Genomic DNA, 19984 nt, shown 5'->3' with positions numbered 1-19984 from the left:
GAAACATGCACTATTTTAGCTCTTTCTTTTTTTGCTTTATAAACATAAAAATCCTAAATTAAAATGATAGGGGAACTGAAACAAACATAGAATACTTTATTAAAAAATAAATCATATACACTTACAGGTGATTGCTCTAAATTTTCGTGCAAGTAACGCTGAGTCCGCTTCACAACAGACACATCTGCTCCCAAGAAAGGAATGGAATAACTGTTGAGTTCTCTGCAGTAAGAAACTGGCCACCTGCAAGACAGAAGCATGTTGCATCTTCTCCATTTACAGTGACCACAACTTCAACTGGTAAATTTCTGAATAAAAACCTTAACTCTTCTTGAGGCAATTAATAATAACAGTAAAGATGGCAGATCTGCTCTTAATTAAAATTTACTTCATTATTTGTCCTTTGTTCTCTACACCTGCACCTAAACAAGTGACAAGTTGGAACAATGTAGTATTCTTCACACCATGGGCACTTAACACATATAGTTTAACCATGTTTTATACCCCATCAATTTCCCTAGATAATGATAAAAAGAACACGCATTTCAACAGCCAAACTCTGAGTTTAGAGTTCTCACATATAAATATTATTAATAGGTTGATTAATATACATAAGTTCATCACATTTTTACTGCATGAAATTTAACTGATGTTTAATTTTGATATTGATAGTGAAGTCATAAAATTGATTTTTTCCAGAATTTTCCCAGAATCCAAATGTATTATTATATATGAAGTACTTAAACTTAGGGTAACATATTAATTATATTTTATTTATCTTTGAAAACAATCCTGAACTCACTATAAAAGTCTCCAGGCTTTTCTTAGTAGCATATGTTATTAACAGTCAGATAGACAACAATATGGTTAGATAATCTGAAGAATAGATTTTGAGATAATATACCTTCTTTTCAATTTTGGACCAACAATTGGGACAGGCTTCAAATTGGACTCATTTCGTAGTTTTTTCAAATTACTCTGATCTCCAAAACCATAAACCGCTGACTTCCAGGTACCATCATGAATGCACAACCCCTAACAAAATAATTCAAGAGTTAAAGCAACTTGTCTTAAAACTGACACAATATTGTAAATTAACTATACTCCAATAAAATTAAAATATTAGAAGAAACATGTCTTAAGGGATAATTACTAAAATGTAAAACCAAGTAATTTATAACTGATACAAAGAACATTTCACCTCTATTTGAGCAAGGCATAATCCCTTATTTAATAATCTTGAGATAAATTTTTATGACTGGCTAGGCAGCAGTGAAACTCATTAGTTCGATCACATTCACTATTTACACCCTATTTATATATTATATATTTACAAACATATGCCCTTTCTTCTTTCCTCCTACCATTATTTATGCTCTTTTTAATAAGTTTCACTTCATCATTTTCACTCAACTATTTACCACTGATTGCTTTGAGCAGAAAAAAAGAAACACTAAAACCATCAGAAGATTCAGGTTTTCATATAACACCTTTGATGAAACTGAAAGGTAGAGAGACACCAACCTAATTTCCATTTTGGTACAGATTAATTTCTTCTGTTTGTTAAAACTAAATCAGAACTAAAAGTCTTAGGAGTTTGATTTGTGAAACTATCCTCAATCTGCACCTAGTCAATTTGACCTATTTGCAAAGATTTCCAAAAATCAGGAGAAAATAGTTTTTTTAAAAACGTTAAGTGCATCTTCTCATACAAATAAGCCATCAAAAAGGCAAAAATTACATTCCATTTTAAAAACCTTTTATTTTGTTGAAAAATAGAAAGAAAAGTGCACAAGACATAAAAGTATAATTTAATGTAATTATGAAGCTAACATCTATGTAAACCCAGAAGGCCCTCCTTCTGTCCTGCCTTTGTGGTAATCAAGAAAACTCCTTGCTTTTTTAAGAGATTTACCACCTAAGTATTCATTTCTAAACAGTGCAGTGAGTTTTGCCCGTTTCTAAATTTTACAGAAATGGAACCATATAATGTATATTCCTTGAGTTGGGCTTCTTTTGCTCAAAATTGTGATGTTAGGATTCATCATGTGTTAGAAGGACCTCCTACTCTGCTGTTGACCTTCCATTTTCTTAATGGTGTCTTTTGATATAAAAAGACATACTCAATTTAAAATTTTAAATGTATTCCACTTTTTTTTTATATTTAATGCCTTCCGTGTCTTTTTCAAGCAGTCATTCCCTGTACAACATGGTGACTATAGCTTATATTATATAGCAAATTAGAAGTTTGGCAGGAGAGATGATTTTTAAAGTTCTTAGGACTTCCCTGGTGGCGCAGTGGTTAAGAATCTGCCTGCCAATACAGGGGACACGGATTCAATCCCTGGTCCGGGAAGATTCCACATGCCGCGGAGCAACTAAGCCCGTGCACCAAAACTACTGAGCCTGTGCTCTAGAGCCCATGAGCCACAACTACTGAGCCCGTGAGCCACAACTACTGAGCCCGTGTGCCACACTACTGAAGCCCATGAGCCTAGAGCCCATGCTCCTCAACAAAAGAAGCCACCGCAGTGAGAAGCCCACGCACTGCAACGAAGAGTAGCCCCCGCTCGACACAACTAGAGAAAGCCCACATGCAGCAACAAAGACCCAACACAGCCAAAGATAAATAAATAAATAAATTTTAAAAAATTGTTTGTATGCTTAAAAAATGAACATATAAAGAGCTGCTGATAATCAGATTCCAAATAAAGAAAAGTTACTTCAAAAAAAACAAATACAAGTTCTCATCACAAGAAAAAAAACTTAAGTATGGTGATGGATGCTAACTAGTGGTGATCATTTTGTAATATAAACAAATACTGAATTATTACGTTGTACACCTGAATAGTACAATGTTATATGTCAATTATACCTCAATAAAAATAAATTAACAAAATAAAATATATTTCTGGAAAAAAAGAAGCCATTCCTGACCCTGAGGCCATGAAAGGTCATCTTCTAAAAGCTTACTCTTTTGCCTTATGCATTTAGGTCTATAACCCACCCAAACTTGATTTTTGTACACAGTGCAAAGTATGAGTCCAATTTCATTGTTTCCCCATACCCATCATCTCCTGAAAAAGACCCTTTACCATAAATCAAGTGCTCATATATGCACAAACTACTCTGAGTTCTTGATCCTAATCTGCTGGCCTATCGATATCTCCCTGCCAATGTAACACTCTGACTTAACAATGTCTTGATATTCAAGAGCATCCTTCTACCTTATTCTCCTTTAAGAAAGTGTTGGCTATTCTTGACCCTCTGCACTTCCATATACATTTTAGAATTAGTTTGTCAAATTGCACACTAAAACAAAACAAGCAAGCAAAAAAAAAAAACCTGTTTGCGATTTTGATTGGAATTATATGGGATTATAAATTAATTTAAGGAAAACTGACATTTTAACAAAATCGAGTCTTCCAATCCATGAATATGGTGGATTCTTCCATTTATTTGTCTTCTTTAAGGTCACTCAATAACATTTTATAGTTTTCTTCACAGAAATCTTGTACATTTTACATCCCTTATTCTTAAGTACTTGATTTTTTAATGCTACTATAAATGGTCTCTTTTTAAAAAATTCATTTTCTAACTGTGGCTGGTATACAGAAATGCAACTGATTTTTATATTACTGTTGTATCCAGCAACAATAAAGACTAGAGTGGAAATAAATAAAACAGAGAATAGAAAAACAATAGAGAAAATCAATGAAACCAAAAGGTGGTTCTTTGAAGAAATCAACCAAATTGAAAAACCTTTAGCTAGACTGACAGAGAGAGAGAAAGAAAAAGAAAGAGAGAGAGAGAGAAAACTCAAATTACTAAAATCAGGAATGAAAGAAGGGGCATTACCAACCTTACAGAAATAAAAAAGAGTATAAGGGAATACTATGAACAACTGTATGCCAACAAATTAAACAACCTAGATGAAATGGACAAATTCCTAGAAAGACACTGTTATGGATTAAATTTTGTACCCACCCCAAATTTATATGTAGAAGGCCTAACCCCTGGTACCTCAGAATGTAACCTTATTTGTAAGCAGGGTTGTTGTAGATGTAACTAGTTAAGTTGAGGTCATACACATTGGAGGAAGTGGGCCCCCAACCCCAAACCACTGGTGTCCTTATAAAAAGGAGAAACTTGGACACACACACATCATATGAAGATGCAAGAGAGGTCTGAGTGATGCATCTACAACAAAGGAACACCAAAGATCGCAAGCAAACCACCAGAAGCTAGGAGAGAAACATGGAACAGATTCTCCGTCACAGCCCTCAGAAGAAACCAACCCTGCCAACATCTTAATCATGGACTTCTAGCCTCCAGAACTGTGAGAACAACGTTTCCCTTGTTTAAGCAACCCAGTTTGTGGTACTTTATTACGGGAGTCCTAAGAAACTAATGCAGACACAAACTACCAAAACGGACTTAGGAGTATACAGAAAATCCTAACAACCTATAAGAAGTGAAGACATTGAATTCTTATTATCTCTTCACTGATTTCTAGTATAATTTCATTATAGTCTAAAACATACTCTAGAATGGTGGGGTGGCCAACTATTTCTGTAAAAGGTCAAACTAAATATTTTAGGCTGTGCAGGCCACATCTGGTCTCTGCTGCATATTGTATTTTTTATTATAGCTCTTTAAATATATTAAAATTATTCTTAGCTTGCAGCCATATAAGAGCAGGCCGTGGGCTGACGCTGCTCTGGAGCTGCACTACCTGGTGTGGGAGGCATTATATAGCACATACGGAACACCTTCATCACTGCGGGAAGATTTACTGGACAGCACTGTCCTTGAGTATATGATTCCAACTCTCCGAAATTCTTTTGAGTCTTGCTTTATGGTCTAATACATAGTCTAAGATTCAATTTTTTATGTAAAGTAACAAAGCTTAAGGGGAAAAGCAGGATAAGGAGTAGGAGGAGAACAATCCTGTGCCAAGGGATGCATAGAATCAAGGGAGTTATCTCTGTCCATCCTTGTGAAATTAAGGCTCTGTATTTTGCTTTAAGGGGAATGAGAAGGAGCTGCATTGATTTCGATGTTTTCAAATGTCTGGTCCTGAATAAGGCCCAACTTTGAGTCCTTATAATAATAGGACTTAATAACATTTATTGAGTGATTGTAAAGTGCCAAACACTGTTCTGATTTATATTCATTGACTAATTTAATCCTCAGAGCAACCATATGAAGGAGACACTATTATCATCTCCTGTTACAGATCATCTCCTGCTCCTCTTTCAAAAGAAGCCTCTTTTCTAGCTCTGTTTTCTCACTATCTCCCTGTAGTGGACATCTGTTTTTTGTCAGTCCTGCACTAATTTCCTGCAGGGAATTCTTAATTCCCCTGTCTTATGTTCTGCTTACAACACTCTCTTTCCTATTGGGAGTTTGTTAACGTGTTGTTGAGAAGGGCTTGGCCCTATGATTCCCTCTCCAGAGGCCCATGACCCAGGCCTGGGCAATCTTATTACTCCATTACCCCAGGTCACACTGTTTGGCTCAAGAATGACCAAATGACCCAATACTTGACTAATCTTCCCTATCTTTGAATATTCAAACTCTGCTAGCTGTTCCTGGGAAATGACGAACCTTATGGACAATGCATACCTGGGGCTGCCAGCACCTTCCCCCCCGATTGTGAGAGCCTACACTGAGGAGCACAGAAGTAATGCAGAGAGAGGAAGAGGAAGAGAAAAAAATAAGTTCCGATAATACCATTTGAATATCCAGATCCAGCCATACTGTTTACTTGCAGATGTTTGGTTACATGAATCAATAAATTCCTTTCTGTTTTGTTGGTTTAAACCAGGTTGAGCTGGCTTTCTAACTCATGTTCCCCAGAGCTCCAAGCATGTCCTTCTTTCTCATTTCTGAGCCTTTGTTTAGGTTGCTGCCTCTCACCTTCCAAATGCTATTCACTTTTCAAGGTTCAATTTAATAAGGCTTCTATGAGGCATTCCCAAATTACTCAGGCCCACTGTCACTTCCCTTTATTCTGATACTCTAGTGGATATTATCTGTAACCACAAATTTTAGCAAGTTTTATATAGATCTTCATGTTTATTCATCTGAACCTACAATCCAGACAAATAAAACCATTACTTAAACATGCTCCACTCCATCCCACAGTTACATCTTTATTAAACTATTTCCTCTCCCTTATCCACATCTCCTCAGCACCAACCTTTAAAATTCCATATCCCAGCTTCTCCAAAAAGTCCTTGATCTCTGGCCTCCCAGCTAGATGTAACTCCCCATTCTCAGAATCCTATAGTATTCCATCTGACCTCTTTAATAACAATTTTTGTCTCCTGCTCGTCTAAATTATTACCTCTTTAAGGGTTTGCATGTTGTTCATTTATGTGTCACACTATCTTGCACTACTATATATACTTGCATTACACAATATTTGAAATACTGAATATTTTTTAAAGAGAATAAATACTTATGAAGCCTCAAGTACAGACAGAGAATTGGGTTAGACACTACTGGCAGTAAAGCTACTACCACAAAACATGGTCCTTTCCCAGAAATGCAACTATCTTATGCTCCCAAATAGACCATAAATTCAGTAAGATTACATTTACATTATACATTTCTTGTATGGCCACAACAGCACCTAACTCCAAGTTAGGCACATAATAAAAATGCACTGATTTGCACTAAGGTGATAATTTTCTAGGCTGACAACATTCATCACATAACAATGATAGATCTTTAGTGTTAGGATGATGGTAACTCATTCTAATAATTAACTGTGCAGTTTTAAACAAATTCTATTTTAAGTCAAAATAACTCTCAGCAATCTTTACTTTTTAAAATTAAACAGTGACTTTCATACGCTAAAAATTACAACTGTATATATAATTTAATTAATCAAAACCTTTTTAACAGGCAAGTATCATTTCCAAAATGTTTTTAATATTAACAAAGAAAACACGTGACAAACAAAAACTAACCTCAGGTCCTGAATGTATAGTCAGGAAACTTTCCACAGCAGTCAATGTACCTAAAAGAGAAGGAAAATGGTAAAAGTAAAATCAAATAAAAATCTATTAACCCAGGGTAAGTAATAATAAGCTATTCCTATTCATTTAGGGAACATTTTTATTAGGCCTACAGCGATTTAATCAGGAAAATCTGTGCTATAATGGTATTATTAGGTTATTGTAAACAGATTTAAGGAGCAGCTAAAGCCAGATAAATTATCAGAAAAATAGTAGTTTAGTATAAACTAACTGCTGGTACTCACAAAATCTTTTCTAGTATTCCAACTGACATTGCAAAAAATCTCTTCCAATAAGGCAACAATTTAGCTCACTGATTCTGGAAGGCCATCAGTTCTCAAAACCACATCTATGGGAATTATTCTATTTTCCAATATGAGAGCTTTCAAGAAGACTCATTAGTAGTGACTTACAATGAATATACAGAAACCCTACCAAAATGGGCCTTTGTGATGGCTTATTAAATACTTAAAGTAAGGCTATTTAAATGAAATAAAAATATAATGAGTAAAAACAAAGTAGAAAACCAAGGCCAGAAAAAAAGGGGAGAAATCAATTATATTAACCATGAGGACTAATACATACGTATAGTGGTTAAGTATTTAATTAATCTTTGAGCTTATCGAGAGCAGTAAGACAAAAGAAAAACATAATGGGCTAGCTAATTCTCAAAATCTGATAAAATATATCAATTTGTTAAGAGACAATATTCCTAGTTTTAATTCCAAGAGAAAATTAAAGCATGGGGCCTTAGAAAGTTGACACTGAGCAAGGTAACAAATAACCACACCATCCACAATGATGTTACAGCAGAAAAGAACTAAAGCCACATAAATATCACTTATCTGACACTGTCAAAAACCAAGAATAGATCATTAAACTCTAACTCACTGGAGAGGATTCTGAGAGTTGTTAAGAGAAAGTGGCCTGGATACATGGCTCTTTGATCTAACCCTGTGCACAGAAAGAACATGTATCGCCTAAGGCAGTATGTAATGAAATGTGAGCCACCTGAATCAACAATTAGCTGGGGTATTTGTTAAATGCTGACTCCTAGGTTTCAGTGTCTGAGAAAAAGTTTTAAAATAAATCTTAAAGTAATATTTCTCCCTTAAAAATAAAAAAGGATCTATTCAAAATAACAACTATTAAATATTTAAGAATAACCTCAATAAGAAACATGTAGGACCACCATGAAAAATAGTCTAAACTTTTTCAGTAAATGGAGATTTTTTTAGTAAGTTTTTTTAATAAATGGAAATATACCAGATCCATGGGTTGAAAACTAAATAAATATTTTAAAGATGTTCAATTCATGCCCTTCTCTTTATTGGGAATGGTTCCAGCGTTTCATCATTAAGTATGATGTTGGCTACTGCTTTCTGACATTCACTGTGTTAAGAAAGTATTCTATTCCTCAATTTCTAAAAATCTAAAATCAATAAATGGCGGGCATGCGTGTTACCTTTGTTGAGCTTTGGTTTCAGAGTTACCTTTCTAATATAAACTGGAACACTTTCCATATTTTTAAGCTCTAGAATGGTTTATATAGAACTGGACTTACTTGCTTCAGGTCATTTTATAAAGGAACACTTTTTATATATGTATAACATTCCACTGTTTTACTATAATAGTGATTTTTTTCCATTCTTATTGTCTCCATTTTATAAATGAGCTAAAAAAGATGTCAAAAACCTTGTTCAATACTTTCTAGCTTTGTTCGTTAAAAAAAATTAAAACTTTCCAATTATAGTATGTGTATAAATTATACTTTAAGATGTATTAATTCCTAAACAAAGCAAGTTTGAATTTATAATGCCTGCCAAAAATTTTTTTCCAGAAATTTTATAGCTATAACCACAACTAAATTCTAATGGAGAATTCCTTCCTTTAGAACACTTATAGTACTATCCATACCTCAAAAAACAATAGTGTCAATATCATTTTCTAACAAGTACAGCTATATTAAAAACAAAGTATGTGTTTTAATACTACCCATTAATAGTTCTGTTTCTTTTCTCAAGAAGATTTTAGTTCACCACAATTACAAACATGAAACACCTCTATTTTAAATTCCATTATTGCTTCTTGATCAATAATTACCATTCATTTTATTTCTGGTATATATTACTCCCAGATCTGCTGGAATGGAGTCAAAGCCACTGCTTCCAACAATATAAGCCCCTTTTTCTGCAGCTTTCTCATGATACTTCCAATACATTAGTTCCAGAAACTAAAGATTCAAGACAAAAGATCTGAATCAGAGCTACGGAGAAACATCTAGACCAAAATTAAATGATTTACCTTTAAAAACAAAGCAATTAAACTGTGAAAATGCTAACCAAGATGGCTCTGCAGCAAAATATTAACTGTCAAATAGTTGGCACTTACTCAGCAAACATACCTACTATGTTCCAGGTGATGTGAGAGGTATGCAGATCTGACTTAATTCATTTTTTAGAATGACTTTTAAATGCAAAAGTAATACCTATTATGAAAAATTAATATATAAAAGTTCAAAGAAAACAAAAATAGTTACCGCGAATCACATCTTCCAGATGAACATCATTACAGACATATATCTGTGCACATATGTAAGTAGAAAGAGTGGTAGGAAAGGAGGGAACGCAAGAAGGGAATAGTGTCTGTTCAAATTCTCTGCCTGTTTTTTTTAAAAAACAGTTTTAGATTTACAGAAAAAAATTGAGTACTAGAGAGTTCCTAGGTACTCCACACTCAGTTAACCTAATCATTACATCTTTTACATTAACATCTATTATAATTAATGAACCAATACTGATACATTATTACTAACTAAAGTCCCTATTTTGTTCAGGTTTCCTCAGTTTTTATCTAATGTCCTTCTTCTGTCCAGGATCCCATTCAGGATACCATACTACATTTAGTTGTCATGCCTCCTTAGGCTCCGCTGGCTGTGATGGTTTCTCAGACTTTCCTGGGTTTTGATGACGTTTACAGTAGTGGTCAGGTACTTTGTAGAATGCCCCTCTATTGGAAATTATCGCATGATTTTCTCATGACTACACTAGAGTTACAGGTTTTGGGGAGGAAGACGGGGTAAAGTGCCATTTCCTGATGTCCTATCAAGAGTACATACTATCTCACAGACATAGAAAATAAACTTATGGTTACCAAAGTGGGAGGGAGGGAGAGGTGGATAAATTAGGAGTATGGGATTAAAAGATACACACCACTATGTATAAAATAGATAAACAACAAGGATTTACTGTGTAGCACAGGGAACTATATTCAGTATCTTGTAATACCCTATAACGGAAAAGGATCTGAAAAAATATATATATATAGCTGAAACACTTTGCTGTACATCTGAAACTAACACAATATTGTAAATCATTAAAAAAAAAAAGAGTACATACTATCAACATAATTTCTCACTGGTGATGTTGACCCTGAATACCTGGCCGAGGCAGCGTTTGTCTGGTGGCTCCACTGTACAGTTCCCCCCCCCCCTTCCATACTGTACTCACTGGAAGGCAGCGACTGTGCAGCCCACACATAAAGAGGGAGGAGTGAAGCTCCCCCTCCTCGAGGGCACAGGAGTTATGTGAATTATGTGGAATTCTGAACAGGTGATTTGCCTCTTTTCTTCCCTTTGCCCATTTTAAATTGGGTTATTTAAGTTTGTATTTTTGACTTATATATATTCTGGATCATTACTAGGTTTTGATGCCACGTTCATGGTACTTTATAAGATAACTTAGAAGCTTTCCACCATTTTCTTTGCTCTAGAATATTTTAAATAAGATAGGAATCAGTTTCTTTTACATTCATATTTCCTACCTCTTCTTTTATCAGTCTTGGTAATTTACACTTTCTTAACACTTTCCAATATACATCACCAACTGATAAGCTCTAAGTATGTATATACCGGCACACTGATGATGGTACTCAGCAGAGACTATAGAGACATATGAGGTTACAGTTATAAAGGAGCTAGTGTAGCTCAGTGCTTATTAACACTCCACTTCCTGCAGTGTTAATTCAGGCAAACCTCAATGCAAGTCCTAGTTTTTCTACTTAATGGTTGCATGACTCTGAGCAAGTTTTATTTTAATTAATTCTGTTTACAGCATGCAGTAGCAATATAAATCAACACATCCTATACACAAAAGCCATGGAAGAAATCAGGATGTAGGGAAGAAAAATTCAAGAAAACTGAAGCTAAGACCTTACCATCATGCTCTCCTTCAAGCTTTCAATGAAATACCATCTCTAAATGCTACGGAGTCATCACCTTCTAAAATCTGTCTGCAAAATTACACTAAATATTTTTCACTTTAACAGAAAGTTGTATTGTTAACTTTGTTCCTTCTTTTCCATTTTACATACCTGAGGTTCTCCACAGATGTCAATATAGCTAGTTCCATTTTCAACACATGCTTTTACTACAGGTTCTCCATAAAATCGGTACTGGGGGAATAAAGAAAACCAACAGTTTACTCTTACTTAGCAAGCTTAAATGAAGGAATACCATTGAGTATTGGAAGTACAGTCTTCACTTTTAAGAAATCAAATATTAATAAAGTAGCCTAATGAGAAAATAATGTAAACTGCAATTTACTGACTCTCACAGTGTAAATAAAAGCATGATGGAATTACCTCTAACTGAAGACAAAGTCGGAAGTTTTACAAAAGAAGTGACTCATTTGAGTTGAATTCTGAAGAACAGTAAGGATTTGCCAGGAAAAAGAAAATCCAAATAAAGGGAAAATTATATGTAAAAGTGTAAAAAAGGGTGATGCTCAGGATAGCTGCAGCACAGAGTAGTGGAGAGGGAAGTGGTAAGAGATGAATCTGGAAAGAAGCACTTGGGCCAGATCAGGAACGACCCTGAGTGCCATGTTATCAAGACTGAACTTTATCTTTTCTGCATTGCTGAGCCCTCCTAGAGTATTTTAAACAGGACCGTAGTGGAACGTTTATAACACAGACATATCACTCTGCCTGTGGTATTGGAAAACAAAACTCATGGCAGGTAAGAAATGAAGGACAAAACTAAGGAAGCGGAAGGATATACTAAGAGTGAGATATACTTAAAAGACAGAAATGACTGGACTTCCTGATTAGCTGGACATGGGGACCAACAACTAATGGCAGTATTAGCAAAATAAAGAAAGGACAAAGAGGTTTGGAGGGGATAAGTTTAATATTGTACAAAGTAGCTATTCTGAGCCTGTATGATTTTGGATCTCCCGAACTATTTGTTGCTCAAACTCAAGGAATTAAAATTTAAGAAGTTTTATATAATAGTTAATACATCAGAGTCAGTCCCATTTCAAAGGAAGCATGACGAATTTTCCCTTTGTGAGGGAAGGGTCAGCGGAAGCATAAACTCCTCTGCTCCTCTCGTTCCTCACAGCAAAAGATGGAGAAAGGAGATGGTCTGCTTCTTCTAGCCTTCAAGAAACAGGTAAAGGGACACTTCAAAGAAAAGACAGGGCACTACAGGGATTGACCTTTTCAAGTGGGTCACCTAGGCTCCTCTCTACCTGACTCCACAGCCTCAGCTCCACGTCCTCCTCCCCCTTCTTAAAAACAGCAAATGACACTGGAATTACAGGACTAGAAAAGTGTGTTTAAGTTCTAGTTCATCCTCTGCTATTCACCAACCATGCAAAATTACTGAAGCACTTAACTTCTGAGGCAACGTAGTACAACGGAACAAACAAGGGCTTTCAAGGCATTAGGACCCAAGTTCGCATTCTAAATCCATCATCTACTAAATTGTATGAATTTATTTACAAATGACATACGTGGACTACTATACTAATAAAATATACACTTTAAACATACATAAAATGGACATAAAGTTGAAATTAAAGTAAGTACAAGTCAAAGCTCTATTTTCTTTCTGTACCCAATGGATCATCTTGGGTAATCTTTACACATATCCATTTGAAACTCACTTAGCAATTTCCTTGGCCTTTGGTTATTTTACCCCCGAATACCTCAAGTTGCCCCGTAGTTCACCTGGGTCAGAATCAGCTGGGTCGCTCGTTAAACATGCTGGTTACTCAGTCCCACCCCAACTCCCTCCAGTAATAAGTTTTCTGGGGTAGACTGCAGTAACCTGCATTTTAAATGAGCCTCACTGGTGACTCTTACGTACGTTAGAGGTGGAGAATCACCTCCCTAGACATTCTCCCTGGAAAAATCTCACCAACTTTCTGGATTTCAACTACAACATGTATGCTGATGACGTCCAACTCCTATCTCCAGAGCTGCTCACTGATGAGGTTGCCTCATCTGTGGCTTCTGTTATAAACTTCAGGACCCGCAAGAGCACAGGACATGGGGCAAAACGAATTTCACTTTGGCTTCTTTTTCTCTCCTCTATTTCCTCGTCACCCTGACTTCCTCACTTGCTTAAAAAAATAATTCCACTATATAGTACGCATTTCCTGTCTTAATTCAAAAATATCTAGCAGACACCTCAGTTTCAACACATCCAAAATCAGATTCATCATCTTTCTCTCAACAGCAGTTTTTCCCCCTCCACTTCCTAGCACAGGAGACAATAAAGAATAATGCTTAAAAGTATTCATTCAGTCATTTGCTGTATATTTCGACATAATACTTGTTTACATATGCCTGACTAGTTTTACAGCTATCATTTAGCTCTCACTAAAGAGGCCCTCACAAAATAGAGAAATGGGTAAAAAAAAATACCTTCAAAGAAACAAATTATGACACCAAAACTGGTAAAGTGGAGTCTACCCCTGGGAGTATAATCCATATTACAAAGTGAAAACGACCTTCCAAGTAGAGCTTAGGGAGGAGGCATGTTTTGGGGGCAAAAAGCTAGAGATGCCTATAAACCATCCAACTGGAAACATCCAGAAGGTAATTTGATCCACCAGTCTGGAGTTTAAGGGGTAGTTCCTCAGTGGAAATAAATTAATGTAGGCATCATCAGCAAACAGATGGTATTGAAAGCCATGGCTTTCAATTCTTTCTGACTACAACACACCCTAAGAAATTCATTACACATAGTAGCTCCACACACAAATATATCTGACACAAAAGCTTCATGAACCAGTACTTGCCCTGTATTCACCCTATTTTCTATTTCAGTCTGTCTGATTTTTCTTTTCAATGCCTAATCTTAACGTACTGAACTGATTTCACAAAGTTTAAAAAATACTGGCCCAGTTACAGTTTCTGTTTGGGATGGTGAAAACGTTCTGGAAATAAAGAGGTGACAGTTATATAAGATTGTGAATGTACTTAATGTCATTGAAGTGTATACTTAGAAATGGTTAAAATGCTAAATTTTATGTTATGTATATTTTACCACAATAATAATAATATTAAAAAATGGTCCAGGGAATATAAACAGAGAAGAGTTTCTAAGGCTTAAGCTCTGAGACCTCTGGCATTCACAGGAGGATAAAAAGATCCAACAGAGGAGACCGAGACAAAGCTGGTGGAGAAAAAGAAAACCAGGAGAGGGCAAGAATTCAGATACCAAGTGAAGAAACGAAAAAGTGATCAACTGTCACAAATGCTGAGAGGTCTGATTAAGATGAGGACTGAGAACTGACGACTGGATTCGATAGGACGGGGATGCTGGCAGAGTAGTTTCAATTAAGGAGTATGGATAAAAGCCTGACAAGACTAGATAGAGGAGGAGGTGAGGGAGTGGAGACAGTAAGTAAGGCGAACTCTTTCAAGGAGTTTTGCTAAAAAGGGGCACAGAAAAATGGGAGTAGTTAGAGGAGCATGCAGAATTCAGAGAAGTTTTTCTTTAAATGGGAGATATAATCCCATATTTGTATGTTGAGAGAAATAATCCAATCAAGAGGCAAAATTTGATGAGAATAAGAATATGTGTAACTGTAAACCTGTAAATATAAAGTCTTTGAATACCATGTCCATGAGAAGCAGGGGTAGTTTTTCCCTGTAAAAGGAGATAAGGCAGAGTCAGGATACAATGCAGATAGGAAGATCTGGTGATATAAATTCTCTTCTGACAGCTTGTATGTTCATAGTTTAAAAAAAAAAAAAAAAAAGGAAAGAAAGAAAGGAAGGGAGGGAGAAAGGAAAGAAGGAAGGAAGAAAATCACGAGGTAAGAGTGAGGAAAAAGGAAGAAAGGGGTGGAATGCTAAAAGTATGAGAAAAAAGAAGTTATAAAACTGCTGCTTCAGTGAGTAGGAGAGAAAATAGCCTAGGAAAATAGATTCGAATTGCTGGAGGTCCTGAGGCTGCACGTGAGGTTTGTAACCACATACTGAACGTGGGACTAGTCAGCATCGGGATGCATTTTTCTCCAGCCAGACTGGGTTACACATGTTCAGGTAGAGTAAGCAGCGAGCTGGAATAACCAGGGCTGGGGTTTCTCCAGAGTACTTGGGAGGGAGGGACAAGCTGGCTGAGGATATATATAAGACAGTGATTCAAGCAACGAACCACAGACCACATTCTAAACTAGTTAATGAAATAAACAATAGAAATACATTTCATTTGATGACAATCAAAAACCTTTCTGGTTTCCTTTGATGAAATTATCAACAATTTTCTAGATGCTTAGTTTTCAAATGTTTTGACAATTGAGGAAGCTTCCTCAGATCCATAAATGTCACCAACGTTCACCCTGTTACACAGACCACAAGTGTCTCTTTCATATCCAGTCCAACAGCAGCAGCTAGAGGTTCTCCTTTCAAAATATCCGCTTTCAACCACTTCTCACCACCTCTAACACTCCTACCCTGTGCTTGGCTTGCTTGGCCCATTCCAGTGTTGGTTCCCTACCATCTATTTTTCCTCTCAGAAACCAAAGAACTTCAAATACGTAAATCAAGTCATGCCCTTGCTTTTAACCATTCAATGGCTCTTTCATATTTAGAAGGAAACCCAAACCCTGATCTTGACGTTGCAGACCTAACCACCTAGTTCCTAGGTACCTCTCCAGTCTAACTCCCCACCTCTCTGCCCTGCTCACGCCCAACCACGCGGGCCTCTCTCACATCCCTCAGTCTGGCCAAGCACATGCTCATCTCAGGACCTTTGTATTTGCTCTTTCCTGGAACACCCTCTCCTCAAATACTCGCAGGATTTACTCCCTCACTGCATTCAGGTCCCTATGCAAATTTCAGTTCCTCACAGACACCTTCCCTGACCATCCATCTAATAGAGACTGGTATGCCAATCTTTTTATCTCCCTTCCCTGTTTTATTTTTCTTCAAAGCACCTGTCACTTACTATTATAACATTATTTTTCTGTCTCCCCGCTGGACTGTAAGCTCCATGAGGGGTTTTCTGTTTTATTCACCATTATGTCCGTAGACTAGTTCAGTGTACATATAATAAACACTCAATAAACATTTACTGAATAAATGAACAAATCCTTTTTTAATATCTTTCTTTGTACATGCACTAACATATGTACTGGTACAGTAATACAGAATGTAATTTAAAAACAAATAAAAAGTAAATTATGGGTACATGCTCAAACTTTTTTAGTTAAGGGGCATGCAGCACAAAAAAAAGTCTGGCAATTATAGCTGTAACCACTAAATAAACCAGCACACATTCCTGGAGTCTAGTGTCACTCTCTCTCTCAGGAGACTTTGGTCATATCCATTTGCTTCTCATGAGAAGTAAAAACTCCCCATACGGGGTTAAGGCCCTGAATCAATTCTTCTGTCCCCTGTCCTTATGTTTCTCTGGAATATAAAATACCAGATTCTGCTAGAAATGAATAGACTGTTTGTTCTGATTCAAAGAAGGGCAGATTACTTACTGGTCCTACACAGTTGAGGACAACTGTTGCCTGTTTAGCCATTTCATCAAGTGAGGCTGGATTAGTGATATCACAAATTATTATTCCAACTTCAGATGACAGTGTCGGCCTTCCTAAAATAAGAAATAAACTGTTTTAAGCAAATCCCGATACAGTATTAGATCGCCCAGCCCTTCTTTTCATAATAACCAGTGACGGCAAATTTACTAAATATACTAAAAGCTAATTCTCCCTCTCAAACAAAAGATAAAACTGTTTTTAACCAGGTAATTAAAAAAATGGAAAAGACTATGACGAAAATGGAGTTAAAGCTAAGAGTTAATAAAACACATTACTAAACTTTAAAAGAAAATCTAAGATAAGGAATGTGTAAATGACAACTCTATGCAAAATGCCAATTTTACAAGTTTTCAGATACTGAGAAGACGATTTTCCTGACCTCCTCTCCAGGAAGAATTATACTATTATACTATAAAAGTAGTTTCTCATCAACGATTGAACAACTACAAACGATAAAATTATGAGGAGGGGAGTTAACATCAACATAATGAAACAAAAGAGGACTGAGGTAAAAAACAGTCTAGGGAAGAACACTCAGGTTCATAATAAGGAAATAACTGGAATAAACTGAATCAATAGAGTAATGCAGGTTTCATGGCTCAAGGTGTATTTCCTGCAATAACCTGATGTGGGCACTACAAATGGTAGGCAACTAGGCTATACCTGTACAGTCTCGTTGAACAGAAAAGAAGAAAGGGAAGCATATATTTTAGTCGTGAAGGTATTTCTCTTGGAAAAGTAAAGAAAGACCAAAAAGCTCTTTGGTCAAGATTCTGTACTTGGGAGTGGCAGCAGGAGAGCTGTATGAGAGTCCAGCCTACATGGTATCTTCTGTACCAACCACAAACAAAACAGGTTCCAAAAACAGGGCTCTGTGTGGAATTATAAGGAAGTGAGATGAAGGTGTAGGAGAAGAACGAAGTATGCCCGAAACTCTAATAGGTGCTGTCTGTCTGTATGACAGGGCAGTAGGGTGGAAAACTGACAGCCAAAGTTAAAGGCGATTGACTCCTAACTTAGATGTTCCCACCACGGGGAACATGGGTAGGGTCTGTGTGTGTGTGTCTCTCTCTGCCACATCTGCATCCCCAGCATTTAGACTAGCACCTGACATTAAAAAGACCACTCAATAAAAACAGGCTGAATGAATGCCGAAAGAGTAAGTAAACGGCCGAAATAAAAACACCAAAAAAATGTTTGGATGAAGAGTGGGACTGCTGGAGAATGCTTACAAGTAAAAATTAAATAAAAAAGTAAAGCCACAGCAACGTTCTCCGCAAAACTCCTAAGCTTCCTCTCCCATCTCCAAAACACAAGGCAAAGGGAGAGCACAAACCATCCTGAAGGAACCAGTGCTCTACTTTTGTACCCGATCAGACATCAAGAGACTTCCAGGCCCACCAGGTTACCCCTGCTCTAGAAGGGGACGGAGCAGAGAAAGGAAAAACTAAAGTTCCTACTTCGCCAGTGGGGATTCCCTAACTATGGGAGAAATTCAAGGGGAGATGTCTCTCCCTCTCTCTCTCTTGTTTGTTTAGGGAACGGAACGAAGCTCTGACGCCATCAGGAGCCCCGTGCTCCTCCTCCTGGCCGCTAACAGCGTTGGGGAGCTCGAGGGGCACCCAGGGAGAGAACCTCTCATTTCAGGCGACTGAAACCCCTCAGCTGGGAGAAGGGGGCTTGGGGATGAGAGCCGCGGCGGTGGGGCCGAGACCGGGGTCCCGGGGCCCCGTCCCGGTCGCCCCCTTTACCCAGCTTCACGGCAGCCCTCTCCAGGACTCGCTGCAGCTTCTCCCGAGAACGGCCCGCCACAGCCCAGGGCAGGCGGGAGCTCCGCTCCGGGGACACCTGCTCCCGGGCCACCTCCTCGGTCACGAACTGGCCGGTAAAGCCAGAGGCGCCGAACACCACCAGGTGGAAAGGCCTCTGCTGGGTCGCCATTACGAGCCCACAGCGATGCAAGGACCAGAACGGGATGAGTCCACGGCGCCTGCGCCTCAAGCAGCGACCCCAGGCTCCGGTGCAGCAACCGCCTCCTCCGCGGCCGCTGCGGTCTCCGCTGCCTGCGCGCCGCGTTCCCGAAGGCCCGCGCGCGCCGCTGCGCCAAGGCCCCGCCCACGCCGCCTATTTCTGGCGGCGCCGCTACGCCTCCTCCTCTTCTGCGGTGTACGCCGCGCTGCTGCTGGCGGCTCTGGCTCGCGAGGCCTGTGTGCTTTGGGGGCTGGCGGCAGCAGGCGGCGGCCCATCCTCCGCCCGTTGTTGGTCCTGCATAGCTCTGACTGCCCCAGGCGTTGCATCTTTTCGCTCTCCCGAAGGTTGTAGGGAGCTACGCAAGGAGAGAGCTCACGAAAACCTTCTGGCGGCTGAGAGCACTTCCCGCGCTGAAACCCCCCCTTTTTTTTTTATTTTCGAAGCACGTTGTCTAAGGGGGTGTCTGCGGAGCCAGGTGGAGGTTGAGGGTGGACACGGAGTCTGGGGTCCGCCCTCTGTCGTAGGCCCCGCCTCCACCGCCTCGGTGCCCGTCACCTCCGGGACCCCCTTGGTGATGCGACACACAGTTAATGGTGAACGTCCGCCGGAAAGAAACTCCCAGAGTTGTCGTGCCTTTGAGCTGTGAGGTAAAGATGAATGGTGGTTCAGGACGTCCTCGAAATGCAGAAAAAATCAAAAGTTTCTTGAGCAGTCTTTATTTATATAGTCAAAAACGTTTTAATATAAATAAATGAATAAGTGAATACATAAATAAATGGGGGAGAAGAGACGCATCTCCCAGTACAGAGGCATTCCAAATAATTTGTGTCATTACGACCTTCTCCAGGAGAAGAGTTTAACTCCCTCCCCTTTGAATATAGGCTTTGCTTAGTGACATACTTTAAAGAGAAGAATGTGGAAAGGGGGAGGAGGGGTGGGAAAGAGAAACCAGGTAAAAATTACCCTGGTCAAATGATCAAGGTTAACATCATCAATACATCATGTTGATAGCACACATCCTTAATATGATGTGATAAGAATGATAGATACTTCATCTCTGTCGGGTTCCTCCCCCAAACTCATAACCTCATTCTAACCATGTTGAATATTCTAGAAAATACCTGCCCAATACTCCCCAAA

At 38.1% G+C, this 19984-nt stretch overlaps 1 protein-coding gene across 1 annotated transcript in view; it reads right to left on the bottom strand.

Annotated features, from left to right (window-relative positions):
• The window catches only part of SCCPDH (saccharopine dehydrogenase (putative)), a 46176-nt gene extending 27217 nt beyond the window's left edge, over positions 1–18959 (bottom strand). The window contains exons 1-7 of the mRNA XM_068541716.1: positions 18625–18959; positions 16814–16926; positions 11400–11480; positions 9132–9261; positions 6981–7030; positions 905–1035; positions 126–243 (exon numbers count right to left, since the gene is read on the bottom strand). Coding sequence (XP_068397817.1) covers positions 126–243; positions 905–1035; positions 6981–7030; positions 9132–9261; positions 11400–11480; positions 16814–16926; positions 18625–18814 — 813 coding nt within the window. The 5' untranslated portion in view covers positions 18815–18959. The remainder of the gene's footprint in view (positions 1–125; positions 244–904; positions 1036–6980; positions 7031–9131; positions 9262–11399; positions 11481–16813; positions 16927–18624) is intronic.
• Positions 18960–19984: the final 1025 nt, after the last annotated feature.

Source organism: Eschrichtius robustus, chromosome 3 (genome assembly GCF_028021215.1).
Source record: "Eschrichtius robustus isolate mEscRob2 chromosome 3, mEscRob2.pri, whole genome shotgun sequence".
Taxonomy (NCBI): domain Eukaryota; kingdom Metazoa; phylum Chordata; class Mammalia; order Artiodactyla; family Eschrichtiidae; genus Eschrichtius; species Eschrichtius robustus.
The sequence above is the reverse complement of the archived record's forward strand: the minus strand, read 5'-3'. Positions and strand labels throughout refer to the sequence as shown.